The following is an 18,361-nucleotide window of genomic DNA, read 5'->3' as shown; positions in this document are numbered from 1 at the left end:
GAAACATTTAAGTGTGACCAATATGCAAAAAATAAAAATAATAATCATACATATATTTTACACAAGAGTTTACATTACATTTGTCCAAGGTTCAGCAAAAGGAAGATTAATTTAATGATCAGTAACACTGGCGGCGTTTAACAGCCCCACCTCGGTAGATGGCGCTAATGCGCGTGAATACAAATATAAATCCAAGAAGTAATGTCGGAAGAACAGCATGATGGGATATGAGAGTCCTCCGGCGGCGCGTTGCCGCCATGTCTCCTAGAGAAAAACATTTATTGCTTCTCTCTGCTCTAGGCCTAGTTATTCTCGCTTTTTATTATATTCCCACTTTTCTTTATGTGACCTTAATTCTTGCAGTTTGTTGTATTGTCTGTTATTATCATAGCGGAGAACCGCTTCCCGCCAGGTTAGGCCCGAATCCTCGGGGTGGGCTAAACGTTCCGGCCGTACTGCGGCGCTGGCTGTGGGGCTGGGAGGCGACCGGCGTCTCGGTACCCGCACGGGGGAGAGCGAAGAGCAGCGGCAACAACAGAGCCGAGCTCCGGGAATCAGAGGGACACTTAAGTCAAAGACTCGCTGAAAGCGGAGTTTATCGAAAGGAATCCTTATCAAGCGAGTCTTTTCTTTTTAGCCCCCGGGATTTTCTCATGGGGAGTTACATCGGGAAACCGGAGAGCCCAACCGCCGACTCGGGGAGGCGGAGAGCCGTGAGAAATCCCCGAGAGCAGCTCCGGGAAAAGCTGGCCAGACCCAACCACGCCGTCTATACTCCAAACAGAAGGCTTTCATTTGCTGGGTATGTTCAGGCTAAAATCAAATCAATCACATCTCGGTTTTACCGGCGTAATACAGCCCGGTCTTTTTGAATGGAGGCGGTTAAGTTGTTGGAATTCAAAAGGTTAAAGGTGCAGCTTGGCGGTTTTTAATGACTAACCTTCGTGTCGTCAGAGCGATCTCTGTAGCTCCACACAGCTATCCAAATGTGCTACACGTTACTGCAACCCTATGCGTATATATCTGTACAGGTTTTGTCATGTGCAAGAGTTTCTCATTACAGTAATTTACTACTAATATAGTACCGGCATTTCCAATCTGTGAACAGTTATGACAGAAAACTTGAATTGTTGGCCATATAAATTACTTTAGTACTGAAAAGCATATTTAGCAGGTTTGCTGTATTGGCAATGTAGTAATGTATTTAGAAAGCATTAGACTTTTACCTGACAATCGGATTTATTTCCGCTATCGCCCCAACCATTATAGAGACTGACGAATGGTATTTGACATGAAATATCAGAGACAGGAACAAAAGTTCACGTTTTCTGTAATATTAGTGAGTATTATATGTTTGGGTTTTCCCAGAAAAATCTATTATGGCCATTTGTGGGATTACGAAAAGCAGACTTTCAGACCCTTCATTTTGCCTTGGCCTCTAATTGTTCTGTCCTGCAGGGAGACACCGGGAGCAGCGAGCAGGTTCACCATCACACCCCAGCGCCACTACCCCCTGCAGCAGCCGGGTGTCTCGTCAGTGGGAATCCTTCCTCCCGTCAAATGGGACGGTTTCAGAAAGAAAAACATCCTCAGCCCTCGCAATTCCCCGGCTGCCCTCAGCCCTGTCACAGTGAAGATCGCCAGGCCTGACCACAGCTCCCCCAGGTCTCTGCGCGATCTATGCATTACAGTGTTTCAGTCTAGATCATCAGCTTGAGTCAGATCTCTTTAAACTCTAACATAACCTGTTTTAAGAGATTAATGTCAAAACCCTTTTGATAAAACTTTTGTAATGGCTGTTTACCTTTCTTTTGTTTCAGCATGGACCATTTGAGTTATGCCGTTCTCCCCAGAGCGCCTGCCGATCCGTGCTCCAGAGAGAGTGTCCTCAAGGTGCTGAAGGAAAGCCGCAAGAGAGAAGTGGACGACGAGGACAGGAGCTTTACAACTGAGCAGAAAAGCAAAAGAAGGTAGGAGGCAGCACATGAATGCTGACAAGCTTTATATTTTTGCCTTTTTATGTAGCTTGGTGACACTTTTTTTTTTTTTTTGTCTGATAGCTGTAAGGTTATTATAGTAAACTAAAAGTAGGTATAAAAACATTTCAACTGAAATAAATTTAAAAAATAGACTGGGAAAAAAAAGGACTTCCTGTACTTGCACAGCAAACCTAAGACATAAAAAGTATCATGTGTTTTGCTTAAACCTTCTTGGTCTGTAGGTAATGCATAGTGTGGTTATTAGCAAGGCTACAGAAAAACAGCCTGCTGATGCTTTTAGTTGTCTCGGTCTCTTAGCTTTACGGACAGCTGCAAACAGAATGGATGAATAGCTTTTTCCTATTAACACCATTTCCCAGTCCATTTGTGGTGCACTTGGAAAGCTCACTCTTCTAATGTAATGTTCCAACAAAATATACACTCCCACATGGGGCCTTGCATTCTTATGAATGCATATAACATCTGCATTATAATGCTGTATTCATTTCTTCCCTTTTTCCCCCAATAATTTGAATAGATACAGATCACACATACAAATGTGGCCGTAAAGTCTTCTATAAATACATTACCGAAGCTCAAATGCAGTTTTGAGTTACTGAAGGATGCCAAGAAAATTGGAAATATCACTAACACTTAACACAGCACATTTTACATAGGTTTTCTCTAGGGCTGGGCTATATCATACCGTTCACGGTAATACCGGTGTAATTTTGGGCAACGATAGGAAAATGAAATATCACGATAGAATGTGGGTAAAGCACGCGTGCGCAGTGCCTTTGTTTACATACGCACATGGCGGTGACGCAGAATGAGAAGAACGAAAGTGGATCGTTGAATGAAACGGATGAACCAGAATTGGTTTGTAAAAATGCTGCAACTTCAGTGGTGTGGAACTGGTTTAGCTTTCGTCCGTCAGATACACAACAAAGCACTATTTTTGGTGATGACGTGTTGTTTGGAAAATACGGCACACTTAAAATCAATCCTTTGATTTTTCTGAAAATCGACAGTGCCCCTTATAATCCCGTGTGCCTTGTGTATGAATTCTGGTTGTGTTTACTGACCTCGAAACTATTTTATGTGGCACACGGCGCTCGAAAATCTGTCAAATGCTTTAGTACGACTAAGCTACGAACCCGCACCGCTTGATTGATTGTCGGAGCATTACGGCTATGTTAGGCAGGCGCCTCGCGGAGTGATACGTACTGTGCTTCAACATTATATTACCGTATTGTGTGTGTGTATAACCTCTTTTTAAGTTTTGTGGATATTAAACATGGTTATGCTGATGATATGTCGGCCAATTTCCACTGGAAATGCCTTTTGATTAAACTGTCAGCAAGGAATTTGCACTGTTACATTTTTATATAACTTTAATGCACCTAAAAAACAGCTGCTTGTTTAAGTGAAAATACATTGATGGGTTTTTTGCACTAATAAAGTTGTGGAATTGTAAAGTATTTTGTCTAGTGTCAATTATATCATCAGTTATATCGTTATCGCAAATTTTCAAATGTATATCGTGATAAATATTTTTGGTCATATCGCCCTGCTCTAGTTTTCTCTATTGTTATATTTCAAAATAATAAATGGTTGTTGGTTTTTTCCATTTTATTTTTTAATTAATTTTTTACTTCCTAAGACGTAATGACAGCGGTGGAAGTGCACACTCTGCTTTTGAACCCCTTTTGCCCAATGGCACGCCATCACAGCTGGTTCCTAAGTAAGTTAAACTTTTCATACAGTTAGATCATGTCTTATGAAAGCCTGTGGTGCAGGGTGAAGTATAGTGTGGTGCTACCTGTGCATTAAGAGAAATACTTTCCTTTTCCCAGGCCAGGAAGTCTGAAAAGAGGGATGACCTCACTGACTGAGGAGTCCATTATGAAGAGGTCTCGGACATCCTCAATCAGCTCTGGCAGTGGAGCTCATGCTCCAAGAGGAACCCTGGGCACCAGGAGAAATGCCATCCAGAGTTCCTACAGCTCTTCATTGGGTCTCAACCAGGTAACTCTTCTCTGCTGCATTAAAGGACGCACAGGATTCTAGAGGAAACAGTGGAGCTATGACACTCTAAATCTTGTTTTCCCTTCACAGTGGAAGAAGCCGTCAGCACCCAGCTCCCCTCTGTCCAGCCCTGGATCATCTCGCTGTCAGACTCCAGAGGGCATCTCAAAAAGACCCAGGTGTGTCTCTGCTAGGTTTCTGATCAGTTGTTGACATTTAATCCAGTATTGAGGATTGTAACCTTAAGTTTAATTTCCAGAGAGGACGACACGCAGTCTCCCAGCTCAGCATCCTCTGCAAAGTCAGATCACACGTCTATGGACAACACACTCGTCTCTTGTGAGTGTCATACCTTGAGTAGCTGTGTTGTGTAGGGATTCATCTGTCCTAGAAATGCAGCTCTGTGCAGCAGATTATTTAGATTTATGCAACACTGACTGAAAAGTTCTACTACTAATTAAAAATCCATAGAGCTAATTTGCTGGGAAGTGATCATAGGTAATGCTAGTTAGACTTTATTTACACAAAGTCATTCCTTATCCCAGAAATTCATTCACTTGTACCCTAAAGACCCATTTTCCAGCATGGGGTTTATCTTAGTGGCCCTCTACTGTTAAGTTAACTCTTAAGACTGTTGAAGAATATTATCAGAGTTTTCAAATGGGTCTCAAACTCATGCGTTTGAACATTATTATTTCAATTGTGCTTAATTCAGATTGCTTCTTTACTTTTAGAGAAATTGATTAGCCAGTTTGACCCCTCATTACTCGGTTTAAGAAAATGGTTTCCAGAAACATCCCAAGAAAGGTTGTTGGGTTTGTTTTTTTTTTTGTTTTTTTTTTGTCTTGTGGCAAATGTTCATTCATTCAGTGGGTCTGAATGAACGAACAACAAGTTGGGATTTGTGCAGTGTTCAATCTGTGTGCCCCAAAAATTTAACATGAATGCAGTTGACTTAAAAGAAAAAAACCTTCAGAGACATTAAATTGCTTTCTATTTATTGTGCCTTGTATGATGATGTTCCAGTCAAACTGGCTCCATTGCCCAAGGTCCAACTCAATACCTCGTCAGACTCTGGTGGTAGTGGGAAAAGAAAAAGGAAGATTCAACTGGTGTCCAGCAACCGGGATGATCACATTTCTCTGGTAAGGATTACTGCAGTCTCATTAGAAACCTCTGTTCTCGTGCTTAGCCATTACAGTGCTTTTAGTCTCTCCTTGTGCTTCCTTGCAGCCCCCACCTCCTGAACTGGGTTATACAGTTACTGTTAAAGATCTAGATGAGGAGAAAAAGGCTGGTATAAGTAAGATACAGAAGGTCCTGGAGACACCTGGTAAGTTGCATTCAGTTCAATCTGTTAACCCTTCATTCACATGTAAAGATTTAAACACCAGAAAAAATATTTATAGAATAGAAAAGAATAAACCTTTATTATCCCACGGATGAGAAATTTTGTTGTTACACAGCTCTTATAGTAAGGGGAATATAAAACAAAGACACAAAGTGGTCGTTTATACATAAGCAACTGAAGTCCGTATATACAGGTAACAATGTACAGAAATGTGTATAGAAAAATCGCATGGAGATATGTATAAAATGTACATAAAATATATCTATATTACTATAGAGCCATTGTGAAAGAAGTCAATCTACATAAATGTGTTTCAACCAAAATGGAGGAAAAAGCCCTAGCATGTCTGTGACCCTCTTCTTTCTTTTAGCTCCAGAGCCTGAGAAGACTGTCTCCCCCTCAGCCACCACTTCCACCCTGCCTGCCCCCTCTGCTGGCTCTACTGCTACTGCTACAACTTCCACCACAACCTTGAGCAGCCTTCTGGCAGCTCCCTTGCCCACATCTAGCTCTGCCATCCCAGTCATTAACCTGGATCCCAATCCAGTGAGCAGTGCCGGTACAGTGCCTGCAGCCCCCAACCCACTGCTGGAGGCTTTGAAGAAAGCTAGTGCTCCTTCTCCCACATCCGCTACCAGTGCAAGTTCAGGTACAACTGCTCTTCACTTGATTTAATTTTGACTACCTTTAATTTCTTTGTTCTGTACACTCATGTTTTTTTCCTCCCAATGTGCCCTTAGTGTCTGTATCAACCACACCCGCACAACCCAGTGTTTCAATCCTGAAGGCATCAACAACAGTGGCTTCCCCACAAATCCCTGCAGTCTCCCAGTCCTCCTCTGCGGCTGTGCACCAGTCCTCCGCCTTTGCTCAGGTCCTGCTGGGTCAGGTCTCCCAGGCTGCCAGCAGCACCCCACCTATGGCAAGCCTATTTGGGGTGGCTAGTCAGGTCAGCGCCTCCTCTGCTTCCTCAACATCTAACTCAACTGCTGTTACTGCAGCCCCAGCCAGCAGCTCTGCATCAGTCAGTAACACCAACCCACTGATGGCTTCAGGCTTTAAGCCCATCTTTGCTGTAACCGCCACCACCACTTCAGCTACATCAGCTTCAGAAAGCAAACCACCTGTCCAGAATTTCAAACCCATCTTTGGAGATGCCACTGTGGCTACTGGCTTTGGACAGCCTCCATCCCTTGCAAGTGCAAAGGCAGCCTCTACAATTTCAAGCACAAGCAGTACAGCCTCAGTATTTGGTGGATCAACAAGCAGCAACACAGCTGGCCCATCTCTGTTTTCTGGCTCAACCACCACAGCTGGCACATCCACAGGCTCCCTTCCCACTTCACAGCCTGCTCCACAGCCAGCTATGAAATCCCTCTTTGGAAACTGGAACACAACATCTACAACAAGTACCACCAACTCAGCTTTGAATCAGGCTCAGAATGCTGTCGGCACAATTCAGTTTGGAACTGCTACCACTACTACAGCAGCAGCCACGGCCCCAGCTCCAGGACCTGCTACTGCTTCAACCACAACCTCCAGCCAGGGTACCTTTGCATTTGGTGCCACACAGCCAGATGCTCAGGCTGCCAGCCAGAAAGTATTTACATTTGGCCAGACAGCACCCAATCAGAACACAACCACTGCTTCATTTGGAGGCTTTGCCATGGGCAACACAGTTTCCACTGCTGCTCCTGCTACCACACAGTCAACCTGCAACTTTGGAAAGTCATCTTTTGAAGCCCCAGCAGCTCAGACAACCTTTGGCTCCACAGCAGCAGCGCCAAAGCCATTCACTTTTGGAGGCAGCGGAGCGTCATCCACACCTGCTTCTAACCCTGCCCCAGCTCCTTTCAACTTTGGGGCAACTCCTACCACCACAGCAGCCACTTTTGGTACCCCAGCTAAACCAGCATTTGGAGCCAGCACTGCTGGTTTTGCTTTCGGTGGCACTGCCGCTCCCTCAGCTGCACCCTCAGCTCCACCAAGTTTCGGTGCAGCAACCCAGGCTCAGAGCTCCTCCACACCCACCTTCGGATTTGGCAGTGCAGCTCCTCAGCCGGCTCCCTCTGGACCAGCTCAGCCAGCATCCGGTGGATTTAACTTTGGCTCTGGAATGCCGTGCCCTCAGTTTGGAACACCAGTTTCCAATAATCCTGCACCACAGATGGGAAGCTTCAACTTTGGGGCTGCTGCTACAGACAAACCAGCTTTTGGTAAGGAATTAAGACTGTTGTTGTTTTGCCTTTTTATGTCTTAAGTCCACCTGTAGAGCGGTTCAAGCAATGAATGTAATGTTGGCTAGATATTTCTTTTGGCTGTTCCCTTGCTTGAAAGGGTTTTTATCACACCAGACATTTGATTTGGCACAGATTTTACTCCGGGTGACCTTTTTGTGTCTCCTCCTGGTCTCAAGCCAGGGATCTTTCTCGTGTTAGGCAAAGATGTTAACCACTACACTAATTTTGTCTGTTGCGAATATCTTAAAATAATTTTAGTTTTGATTACCAGTAAATGATAGTAAATTAATTGAAATGATTGGTATGTGAAACATAACCAGTAGTTGAATTAACGGGTCTCAGTAGTGGGGAGGGTGGGCTGCATTTTTGTTTGTTTACATCGCTGTATGGTTGCACTTATGTGTGAGTGCTGGTTTCCTACTGTGCCACACACTGACAGAAAGATTTCTGTGGTTAGGTTACTATGTTGGTCTATCAGAGTTTTAGGTGTTGGGTGTTTGAAGTTTCATGCTGTTTTCCCTGCAGGAACGTCAACACCATCTTTTGGCCAGAGTGCTGCTGGAGGTCCAATTCCCTTTGGAAGTCCTGGAACTCCACTCCAAGGCTTCAATGCTGTTCAGTTTGGTGAGGCATCAATTTTCTTTTCTTTTTTTTTTCTTTCTTTTTTTTTTATAGAGGTGATGCCCAGCTGGGGCTTTAGTAGGGATGTGTGGCTAGATGTTTAAACGATGGTTGCTCTCAAGGAGCTGTAACCCAGTGATTTAAACAAATTAGTCTTCTGATTTTATTTAGTGAGAGTGCAGCACCATCACAAAGTTTTATTGATAAATTTGTTAAATTATTCTATACCTCTTCTGTTGGTAATAGGATGCTACACTGTAGCATTGTGCATTGTAATGTAGTGGGATTTAGCCTGTTTATCTACTGCTGTGAGGCCGAAGTGGAAACACGTGGGTTCTGTTATTAAAGGTGGGCTTGAGGCAAGCTTATGGGAATATTTATTGGAGCCAAATACTTAAAAGCATGTTGCCTCACTATAAGAATTCCTTGTCAGACCTGATATTGATCCTAATTTAGATGAAATTAAGAGGCAGTTTTGAAGTTTGAAAATTTGATGCCACTGTTAAGAACTGGATACTTTGTAGCAGAAATTGTTACATATCCATATTTTTAATTTTGTTTAGGATCTCCAGCAACTCCTTCCTTCTCAATCGGAGCTGGATCGAAAACATCCGGAGCACGGCAGAGGCTGCAGGCGAGGCGACAACACAACAGGAAGAAGTAGCCTGCCACGTCGTTCCAACAACGCATTCGGAGGACTCCAGCTGTTGCTGCTATGGCTAACCTGGCTAACATTGCTCTGTTCTAAGCCCAACATCCCACCCCATCAGGCTACCACCATGCCCTCTGCTTCCTCCCTCTCCTCCTCCAGTGGGTTGTGCTGGCCCGAAGTTTGCAGATGAGTTAGAAAGAGCACATTAGCCTACTGAGTCCATGACCCAGTGAGGGAATGCAGCAGTAAGGAGAGAGAAACCACAATGATGTACTATACTTGAAAGAGAAAAGACTATTTGATAGATGCTGAACATAAGCATATCCAAAGTTCTTTTTCCTTTTACCATACACGGACACTCCCATTGGTTCGTCTTAAGGAGAAAGTTGAGTCGAGCTAAAGGTGGAGCTGCGGCTCAGACATTTATTTTTTTACGTGAAACGCTCGCTGGTTTGTATGTTACCTGGATATTTGAATACATTCTCTGACTGAGTCTGAATGGGATGAAATGCACAGTCAATTCAGATAAGGTACACAACACTGCAGTGTAAATGTAAAGTTTGCATTTAAATTATTTTTTTAATTGGCTCTCTGACCCTGTAAATGAATAATGTGTTTCTGCACTTAAAAGGGTGACTTAGTAAATGTCTTAACGTAGTTTGTGCAGACCCTTGTGTTCTTGTTTCGTACTCTTTGTCATTGCAAGCATTCCCAGAGTCCTCCTGTGGATGGCCTTTTTTGATAGTGATTGCCAACTGATTGAATTAGCAGGTCAGTATGTGAGTAGGATGAGTACTCGACTAGCGCTGACAAACCAAAGCCAACTCTTCAGCTTGTTCCCTGTGAAAAGAATCTTGAGATGAGAGTGTGCTTGTGTGTGTGTTTGTTGTGCCAGACTACCTCTCTTTGCGCCCAGGCACTGAATCCTTGTTAATTCACTGAAACGTAACAAATCTGCTAGAATCAGTTACATTTTACCTTCAGCCTACCTGCTGTTAATGCACATGTAACTGTGATAAATGGTGAGTTTTTAAATATCTGCACAGCAACACATTATCCCCATTTCAGAAATGTCACTGCTACCTTATGTCAGATTTACTAAAATTACAGTCTGTTCTATTGGACCTCTCACAGCGATACAGGGATTTTTTTTTTTGTTTCGTTTTTGTTTTTATTATTTTTGTTTTTGAGCGTGCAGCAAACATGGACAGTAAAGCAGTTAATGTCAGCTGTTTTATTCAAATGATCTCTGTTCTCAGTAATAATCACCTCTTATTGTGAAAAGTGAGCCGTTACCAGTTGGGTTTTGTGTTTGTTGTTTGTTTTTTTTTTTGTTGTTTTTTTTGGGGGGGGGGTCTGTCTTTGTTTCTTCTTTTTTCTTCTTTTTTTTTTATTTTTTTTATTTGGATGGTCAAATTTGAATAAATAAAAATGTGAGTTGTGGATGTTCCACATTAAACCTTTAAAGATCGCCAAATTTTCTTCCCAAGATGTGGAGGCTATACTTCATACTGTGTATTAGCAGTATGCTGTTTTTGTAGTGGATATACAAGTATTGCTTAGTAATGTTGCAGGAAGTTAAAGAGGACCTGTTATGATTGTTTTTATTTTCTGTCATGTGTATATACTGTTACAATAGTGGATCCTCATATTAAACTTGGCCAGAGTTTTGAGTAATTTGTTCACTTTATGAACAAGTAAACCCTGTCAGGCGTCAAACTTCTCCAAACGCACAGTTTCTGATAGTTTTTTTTTTTTTTTCTTCTACTACTTCTGGTTGTATGATGTTCATGAGAGGAGTAATCCTTAACACCTCTCTTTGTGAGGGGCATCCAATCAGAAGAGCCCCTTAAAGAGGGGTTTGCTACACATGGTGGATGAACAGCAGAGCAAGAAGGGAAAGTGATTCTTTATGGAGTCTGGATTTTTTTTTTCTCCAAGCTTCTGTGGGTTTCTCTTCTGAATTCGGGTTTCTCCCCTGTCAAAAACATGAAACACATTGGAAAAATGCTTTGTTAATGACACGCTGCTTACAGAACAAGAATGTCAAGAATTGATATCCAACATACTCTGAGAGATCTAAGTAGTGTTTTACTGGGCACTGTGTCTACGAGTTAGTCCCAATAAATTTAAGTGATTTAATTTCAAGAAAGCTGGAGTTGAAATCAGATTCAATATAACGTTAGACTAGATACAAGTCCAAACTTCTTTTTCTTCTCAGAAAATAATCACACTGCGTTTTAAAGCATATTTGGAAGTATTACCACTTGCCACGGAACAGTAAATGGCTACTTTCCTGAAGAATACATGCTTTTACTTTAAATATTTCAGGTATACTTGATGCAAATATCTAAATCACATTTATTTAGGCTTGTAGACATGGTCAAAATGAAGTTCAACTCAGCATGGGGATGGGTAATTTAAGAAACTTTGAAAGGTGAAAATGCCTGACAACTTTGAACTGATCCAAAAACTCATTTAATTACTTGTTACAAACACAGGAATGCAGAGGAGCATCTCTGAATGCACAGCATGTTAAACCTTGAAGTAGGTGGGCTAAAGCAGCAGACACCCCACAATCAGTGCCACTCCTGTCAGCTCAGAAAAGGACACAGAGGATACTCTTCACACGGGATCGCAGAAAATGGACTGGAAAAAATTTGCCTGGTCTGGTGACTCTTGATTTTTGCAGCAACATTCAGATGGTAGGATATAAATTTTGGTGTAAACATCGTGGAAGCATGGCTCCAACTTTTCTCCTGACGTTTTCGAACATTCCACACACGCCAGTCCGCTAGGTGGCATTAGAGACGGTTTGATACCCGATTGTGCTGCATTCATGACTACACGCAGAACAGGAAATGTGAAAATTGTGGCAGTTACGCTAGGTAACGCCGTTATAACTAAGAAAAAAACGAAAACGAATAATCTAAGAGATTAAGTTGTCTTTTAACGTAATGTTAAAAGCATGCAAGCCAAACTGAATGGAAACGGAATGTTTATACATTTAAAATAAACTGTATATGTTTCACGGAAATGTTTGGGGGCGGGGGATTATCGTATTTACTATTTGCAGTCGTAAACATGAACGCAGCCTTAGATGAAGCGTGCTATTAGGACGCATGCGCGGTGCCCCAGTCGTGCGGGGTTAGTTTAGGAGACGTTAGCGTTGCAAAATACGTGGCAGAAGGGTGTCAACATGGAGATAGCTGCTCTGGCCGCGTTAACTTTGTTACTGGGTGCACTGGTTATTCTGGTTGCGTTAGCGGTGGGCAGACGGAAAGAAGAAATAAGAGAGGAAACGGAGCAGGCAGCGGAGTTTGCCGGTAAGAGCCACTCAGGCTAACTTAACTCTAGCTAGCTGGAGAAGGGGGAGACTGTGGAGAAGGCGGCAAGTCAGTAATACTGCATTCATTCATTCATTCATTCATTCATTCATTCACTCAGTAATTGATTCATTCAACAAAAGAGCTCCGTGCCAACGATATTAACACGAACTCAGAGCTAGAAGTACAAGCTACGGTAACTTTTGAGTGGCTGTCACTGTCACATTAACAGACCAATGGGTGCACTGCTTTCTGTCGAGTCACTGCCTGTTTTTTAACGCTTCATTGATGACAAAGGTTCAAATCGGTATCTGTAGCACGTGACATTAGTTAATGGCAACACTCCTGTACATGTAAATGGTAAATGGCTTGTATTTGTATAGCGCTTTACTTAGTCCCTAAGGACCCCAAAGCGCTTTACAGCGTAAAGTAGAATAGCTCACTGTATAAAGATAGTACTTAAAAGTTATAAAACAGAGGAAGGTTAGCACATTCATCTGATGTTGAGTCTGTTTAACTATGTTTGAAGAAGAATTTACATTAAATTAAATTTGGACTAATAAAGACGTAGTTAGACTATTATTTTTTTCTCCAGGTAATAGGATTCAAAGCTTATAATTGAATAATAATACAGTAATAATCCTGGGCATAATTTTTATAACCTTGGAGTTAATCACTTTAATAGTAACTTATTATAGTTTTGTGTTGTCTAAATAGGTTTTGTTTGTTTTTCATTTTGAATTTTGTTTTTCTTTTGAGGTTAGTTTGAGTTATTTTGGATGCTTTAGTTTAGATTTTTATCCATCACATCCATCCATTTTCTTCCACTTATCCCAGACAGGTTGCCACTCTGTTGCTGGGTTAACTTAGAGACCGACAACTGCCCATACTCACATTTACACCTATGGCCAATTAAGAGTCAACAGTTAACCTAATGTGTATGTCTTTATACTAAAGGAGGAAGTTAAGTAATTCGTTTTTAAAAAAAAATTATTTTGGTTACTTTTTCATTTTCTTAGTTTCCAGTCTTATAGCTTATTTCCACAATTTTCTTGGCTTTTAATTTAATTTTAGTTTACTATAATAATCATGCTGAGAGTGTTTTTCCACATTCTGTTAACATTGCATGCAGTGAATAGAAAACCTCCCAGAGCTAATTCCCTGATTTCCAGAGTTGTTGTTTTTTTTTTGGGGGGGGGGATTGTCATGATACCAAGGATTGGAAAATTACACATCAATTATCTTTTAGCTGTTTGTTAATGCTTCATAACACCCAGATCATGTTCAGAAATAGCATAACCAATGGTTTATTCTAAAATGAAATGTGTGGAAATAAAACTTTTTTTTATGTTCTTAGCCTTTTCCTTATGACTGGGCTTTGACATACATGCTAATGTGCAGGGTTGTTGAAGAAGATCCATAAACAAGAGCTTTCCATCAATGATTTTTCCCCAGAGATAACGGCTTCATAGCAGCTCACAAGAGTACATTGTTATTGTTAGACTGCTTATAAAAGTTAGATACACTTATATTGTTAGTAAAATTACAGAAGACCAACCACACAAACCACACAACTTAATTAAATAATGATAATAGAAAAACTTATAATAAAAAGTAAAGAAATAAAATGGAAACCTAAAAAACAAAATGAGTATGTGTATTTTGTTTATATTTATGTTAGAAATTGTGCAAAATTACAAATTCTATATGATATGTTATTATCTATATAATGCTAAACATATAGCATTATAAATGGACTGGTTCTGTTTTGTAAGTGCTTTGTACTACAAGACTTATTAACACAAGCACTTTTTTCCTGTGCCTAATTACTTACTACCTAATATTTATGCTCTATGAGCCCATCGGAGAGCAACTTGGGGTTCACTATCTTCCCCAAGGATACTTTGGCATGCAGACTGAGGCAGCCAGTGATCAAAGCAGCAAAGCTCCAATTAGTAGAACTGCTTATTCTCCTGATATACAGCCATCTGAGTAATAGTTTGTATATATCCTTTTAACATAGTCTTAGTGGGCATCAATGGTCATGTTTTTCCTGTGTGTCTTCCAGCTGAAGCCAGTGCTGTGAAGGGTTCCCAATCCAAGAAGCAGAAGCAGGAGAAGCAGCGTGGCCGCAAGGATAAACCTACACAACACACTTTCAGCCATCTGCTGCTGGCAGCCTCTCTGAAGGTAAACTGAAACAATCATCAAACACACACATTGTAAAAGCCTCAGAGGACAAGGAAGAGTTTTCATAAGAGACCGGAGTTTGGTTTGTTTTAAGTCACTGTAGGTTATGCGAGTTAAAAGCCTTGCTTTTGTTTTGGTCTAGATGCCGCTCAGCTCAGTGAGCTGTTCTGAAATAATTTAACAAGGTTTCACTTGCACCCTCTCCATAGCCATTTTTCAGCATGTGTGTATTTGTTTCCATGTGCCTTTTAGGGCCACAGTGGAAATGTGACGTGCCTCGATTTTAGCAGTAACGGGAAGTACCTGGCGTCCTGTGCTGACGACCGCACTGTTCGGATCTGGAGCACCAAGGACTTCCTGGACCGCGAGCACAAGTGTCTGAGAGCCAATGTGGAGCTGGATCACGCTACGCTGGTCCGGTTTAGCCCTGACTCCAGGTCTTTAACTACACTTACTGACATAAAGCATTTCTTCTCTTTCCTAAGGAAAGTGAATTGTACACAAGAGCTAGTGAAAGTTTAACATAAACCAGGTCAAAGAGGTTTAGAAAAGACTTGTGAAGTAACTTGTTTGATGATCTGAAACATGTAAGCATGTAAAATATGAAGAAAAGTAATCAGTAAGTGGACCAATACCTTTTCAAAGTATTATACACAACCAGAGTTATGGTGAGGTAATCTTCAGAAAATCTTCACTGATTTTCTCCTTTTCTCTACAGGGCGTTTATCACCTGGTTGGCCAACGGAGACTGCATACGAATCTTCAAAATGACAAAGAAGGATGACGGCTCCATGAGCTTCAAAGCTGCTCCCGAGGATTTCCCACAGAAGCACAAGGCCACCATCCTCAACATTGGCATCGCAGAGACAGGTACAGAATGCCAAAATAATTTAAAAGTTTTTACTTATAGTATCGGCTAGTAACGCAGTTAACACTGCTGGGTTTGTTTTTTATCACCAGCTGGGTTTTTGAAAGTGTGTGAAACCATTTGTGGTTTAGTATTTAACAATCAGTAAATTCATTTCAATGTTTCTTTTATTCATCTGCTCCATCTCTTTGATTATTTGTCCAGTCTTTGGGTTAGTCAGCCTTTTGACAGCCTAACTGTTTTAAGAAAAAAAATCGACCCACCAACAAGCAACAAAAGTTGACTCTAGTTTCACATGAGAAATAAAGCTGTCAAAAAAGGGAATATCTGTTAAAACCTTATTTATTGATTTATTGATTATTTTATTTTTCAGTATTTGTCACCAGTTTATGGGGCTGATATTGTGTTTCTCACCCACAGGCAAGTTTATCATGAGTGCCTCCACCGACACCTGTATCAACATCTGGGACCTGAAAGGAGAGGTGCTGGCCTCTATCAACACGAACCAGATAACCAATTCTTATGCTGCCATCTCCCCGTGTGGCAGGTCAGTCCCACTCCTTATTTACTGCACAGCTTACACTTGAAAGCTTAGAAATGATATACATCTACTCTGTAAGTTTATTGTTTTACTGTTTCATGACATTAAAACAGAAAAAGTGTCTATAAACGATGTTTTACAGTAAGAGCTGTAGGTTCTTCTGCTTTAAACTGTTGTTGAGAAAAGTAAAAGTCTGAAAAGTAATTTTCCCACATGTAAGATGATTTCTTCATATTGTTTTTACTTTTAAATTCCATTCAGTAAAATAAAAATCGAAATCAAAATAAGTGTTTGAATTGCGTGTCACTCTTTGGGAGCTCTGATCCTGCTTCATCTATTCGCTCAGGTTTGTCGCGTCCTGCGGCTTCACTCCTGATGTGAAGGTGTGGGAGGTTTGCTTCGGCAAAGGAGGAGACTTCAGAGAGGTGGTGCGAGCCTTTGACCTGAAGGGCCACTCTGCTGGAGTCCACGCATTTGCCTTTTCCAACGACTCTCGCAGGTAATACGCTGCAATATTTGAGATGGAAAATAAATGGTTGTTTATAAGCTGAGACAACATAAAATGGCATATAAACGTTAAGGTGAGAGTAAAGAAGCCTGCTGTGTTAAGCAGTAATGCTTTCTTTTCATTTTTCAGGATGGTGAGCGTCTCCAAAGACGGCACGTGGAAGCTATGGAACACGGACGTGGAGTACAAAAAGCAGCAGGATCCCTACCTCCTGAAAACCGTTCCCTGCAGCTCGTCTGAAGGCAGCCGGGTGGCCTTGTCTCCAGACGGCCGGGTGGTGGCCGTCAGCGATGGCTGCAACGTGGCCATGTACGATGCTGCCAGCGGAAAGCTGGAAGAGGAGATGCACGGCGTCCACAGCGTGGAGATCACGGACCTTAGGTTTGACATTAACGGACGCTTCTTGGTGTGCAGTGGCGACAAGGCTATCCGAGTGTTTCACAATGCTCCGGGCTACCGGGCTGCCATCAAAGACATGCAGGACATGCTGAGGAAGGCTCAGAACGAGGCCATGAAGCAGAGACTGCAGCAGCAGATCAAAGAGGCTCAGAGTGCCCTGGACGCTGTGCTCGCTGCCCCCTCCAACTAAACAGAAATAACAGGAAATCACACTCTGAATGTGACAGTGTCAGACTCTGCTAATCATTTGTTTGCATAGTCACCTCTGCCTCTTAATGATCTGGACTGTGAAGATGAGATTTGCATGCAGTTTAATAAAAGGTATCTTTTTATGGAAGTGCTTCGTTTGATTTGAGACATTTGGACTTCTGAGTGTGATGTGCTGTGATTGTGTTTGATTTGTCATAGTTTGTGAAATTGGTCTCATAGTTCTTCAGAGTCACAATGTGGAAAAAGGAACAGATTAACAGTCCCTTTAACATCTAATGGCCACTGTCGGTTTGGGTGCTTCATTTCCAAGTCCAGGTGTTGTCTGTGCTGACTCACTGTGAAACTTTGAACACAAACTAATGTTAATGTCCACCTTTGCTTTTCCTACTGTGGTAGGTCAAAATTTCTGCTGTGAAAAAAGTTAAAAGTAATATTTTCCCAGAGGGTGGCGCTGCAGTAAAATTCTTTTTCTGCTTATTACAGCCAAAGTAAATCTTTGGAAATCTCCTCTTTGAAATCCTTAAAACTTTATCTAATGGCATTGCTATTGAGAGTTAAAAATTAGGCCTCAGTTGACACCTGTGCACTCTCACATGGGTGTACAATTCAGTGCAAATACCATAAGAGGATTTGACTTCAGAGCAGAACGTAAATTGTGAGGTGCCTTTTAAGTACAACTAACTGAAAGAAGTGTGAGCAAGATGTCCGGCATCTTGAAAACACAGGTGAAACCACCTCTTCGGATCTGTCAGAGTGATAAAAATAACCTTCAAAGTCACTGAAACTGGGGAAGAAAAACTAGCTTATTCCTCAGTCCATCCTAGCAGCCCACTGAAGGTGTATTTGATCCTCACAAACAGATTTTCTTTTTTTCCAGAGTTGTAGCGGGGAAGTCTGGAGCGTCCTATAATCCCCAGAAAGTCAAAGCATATCAAAATAATCCTCAGGATTTGCAGAATTTGTAACTTGTTTTGAATAAAGGCATATATTTGATTACAGTGTGCTTGTGTATGAGGATTTGGGTATAAAATAAGGCCTTAAGTATCTTAATTCAATTGTGCAGTCTGGATTAATTTTTGTAGCTTTAATAGAAGACATTCTGAATCTCTGTGCCCTTTTTGGTATTTTTTTAAGACTGTCAGAATGAATATTTTGTAAAACAACACCAAAAAAATAAATAATATTCCCTTAAACAACATTAATCAGTTATTTTCCAGTCTTTCAGACCAAGAGATGGGCCTGTTATATTAATCAGAAAAACGGGGTGATCCAGTGTAATGTGTGGCTTGAGTAGTTTATATAAAAAATTATAAGTCATTTATAGGGTGGAGAACAGATTCAGAATACTTTATTGATCCCAGAGGGAAATTGTTTTGTTACTCACACTGAAAATATAAATATGAAAGATTGAAAATATAAAGTGATTTTTTTATATTCAAACAAAGGCA

General features: G+C 41.3%; 2 protein-coding genes across 2 annotated transcripts; both read left to right on the top strand.

The window, feature by feature from the left end:
* The first annotated feature begins 73 nt into the window (after positions 1-73).
* On the top strand, positions 74-10,548 carry pom121 (POM121 transmembrane nucleoporin). Its single transcript, XM_040032393.1, has 13 exons — positions 74-802; positions 1,459-1,665; positions 1,821-1,970; positions 3,643-3,723; positions 3,836-4,007; positions 4,098-4,186; positions 4,267-4,346; positions 5,034-5,152; positions 5,241-5,340; positions 5,729-6,007; positions 6,099-7,574; positions 8,124-8,222; positions 8,783-10,548. Exons 1-13 carry the CDS (start codon positions 228-230, stop codon positions 8,881-8,883), a joined length of 3,528 nt encoding a protein of 1,175 aa, XP_039888327.1. The 5' UTR covers positions 74-227; the 3' UTR covers positions 8,884-10,548.
* A 1,442-nt stretch (positions 10,549-11,990) lies between these two features.
* Positions 11,991-17,938, top strand: tbl2 (transducin beta like 2). The gene is made up of 7 exons (XM_040032394.1): positions 11,991-12,197; positions 14,266-14,387; positions 14,640-14,824; positions 15,106-15,257; positions 15,676-15,802; positions 16,143-16,295; positions 16,434-17,938. The coding sequence occupies exons 1-7, from the start codon at positions 12,071-12,073 to the stop codon at positions 16,891-16,893; spliced, it is 1,326 nt and encodes a 441-aa protein (XP_039888328.1). The 5' UTR covers positions 11,991-12,070; the 3' UTR covers positions 16,894-17,938.
* The last annotated feature ends 423 nt before the right edge of the window (positions 17,939-18,361 follow it).

The sequence above is a fragment of the Simochromis diagramma genome, unplaced genomic scaffold (assembly GCF_900408965.1).
Source record: "Simochromis diagramma unplaced genomic scaffold, fSimDia1.1 OVJJ01000216.1, whole genome shotgun sequence".
Lineage (NCBI taxonomy): Eukaryota > Metazoa > Chordata > Actinopteri > Cichliformes > Cichlidae > Simochromis > Simochromis diagramma.
The sequence above is the reverse complement of the archived record's forward strand: the minus strand, read 5'-3'. Positions and strand labels throughout refer to the sequence as shown.

What these genes read in the sequence shown, in the direction of transcription:
- pom121 (XM_040032393.1), top strand. Translation starts at nt 228, where the DNA reads ATGAGAGTCCTCCGGCGGCGCGTTGCCGCCATGTCTCCTAGAGAAAAA. An exon ending in GGGATGATCACATTTCTCTG is followed by an intron (nt 5,153 to 5,240) that starts GTAAGGATTACT and finishes GCTTCCTTGCAG; the next exon opens with CCCCCACCTCCTGAACTGGG. An exon ending in CTTCAATGCTGTTCAGTTTG is followed by an intron (nt 8,223 to 8,782) that starts GTGAGGCATCAA and finishes AATTTTGTTTAG; the next exon opens with GATCTCCAGCAACTCCTTCC.
- tbl2 (XM_040032394.1), top strand. Translation starts at nt 12,071, where the DNA reads ATGGAGATAGCTGCTCTGGCCGCGTTAACTTTGTTACTGGGTGCACTG. An exon ending in CGGTTTAGCCCTGACTCCAG is followed by an intron (nt 14,825 to 15,105) that starts GTCTTTAACTAC and finishes TTTTCTCTACAG; the next exon opens with GGCGTTTATCACCTGGTTGG. An exon ending in CATTGGCATCGCAGAGACAG is followed by an intron (nt 15,258 to 15,675) that starts GTACAGAATGCC and finishes TCTCACCCACAG; the next exon opens with GCAAGTTTATCATGAGTGCC.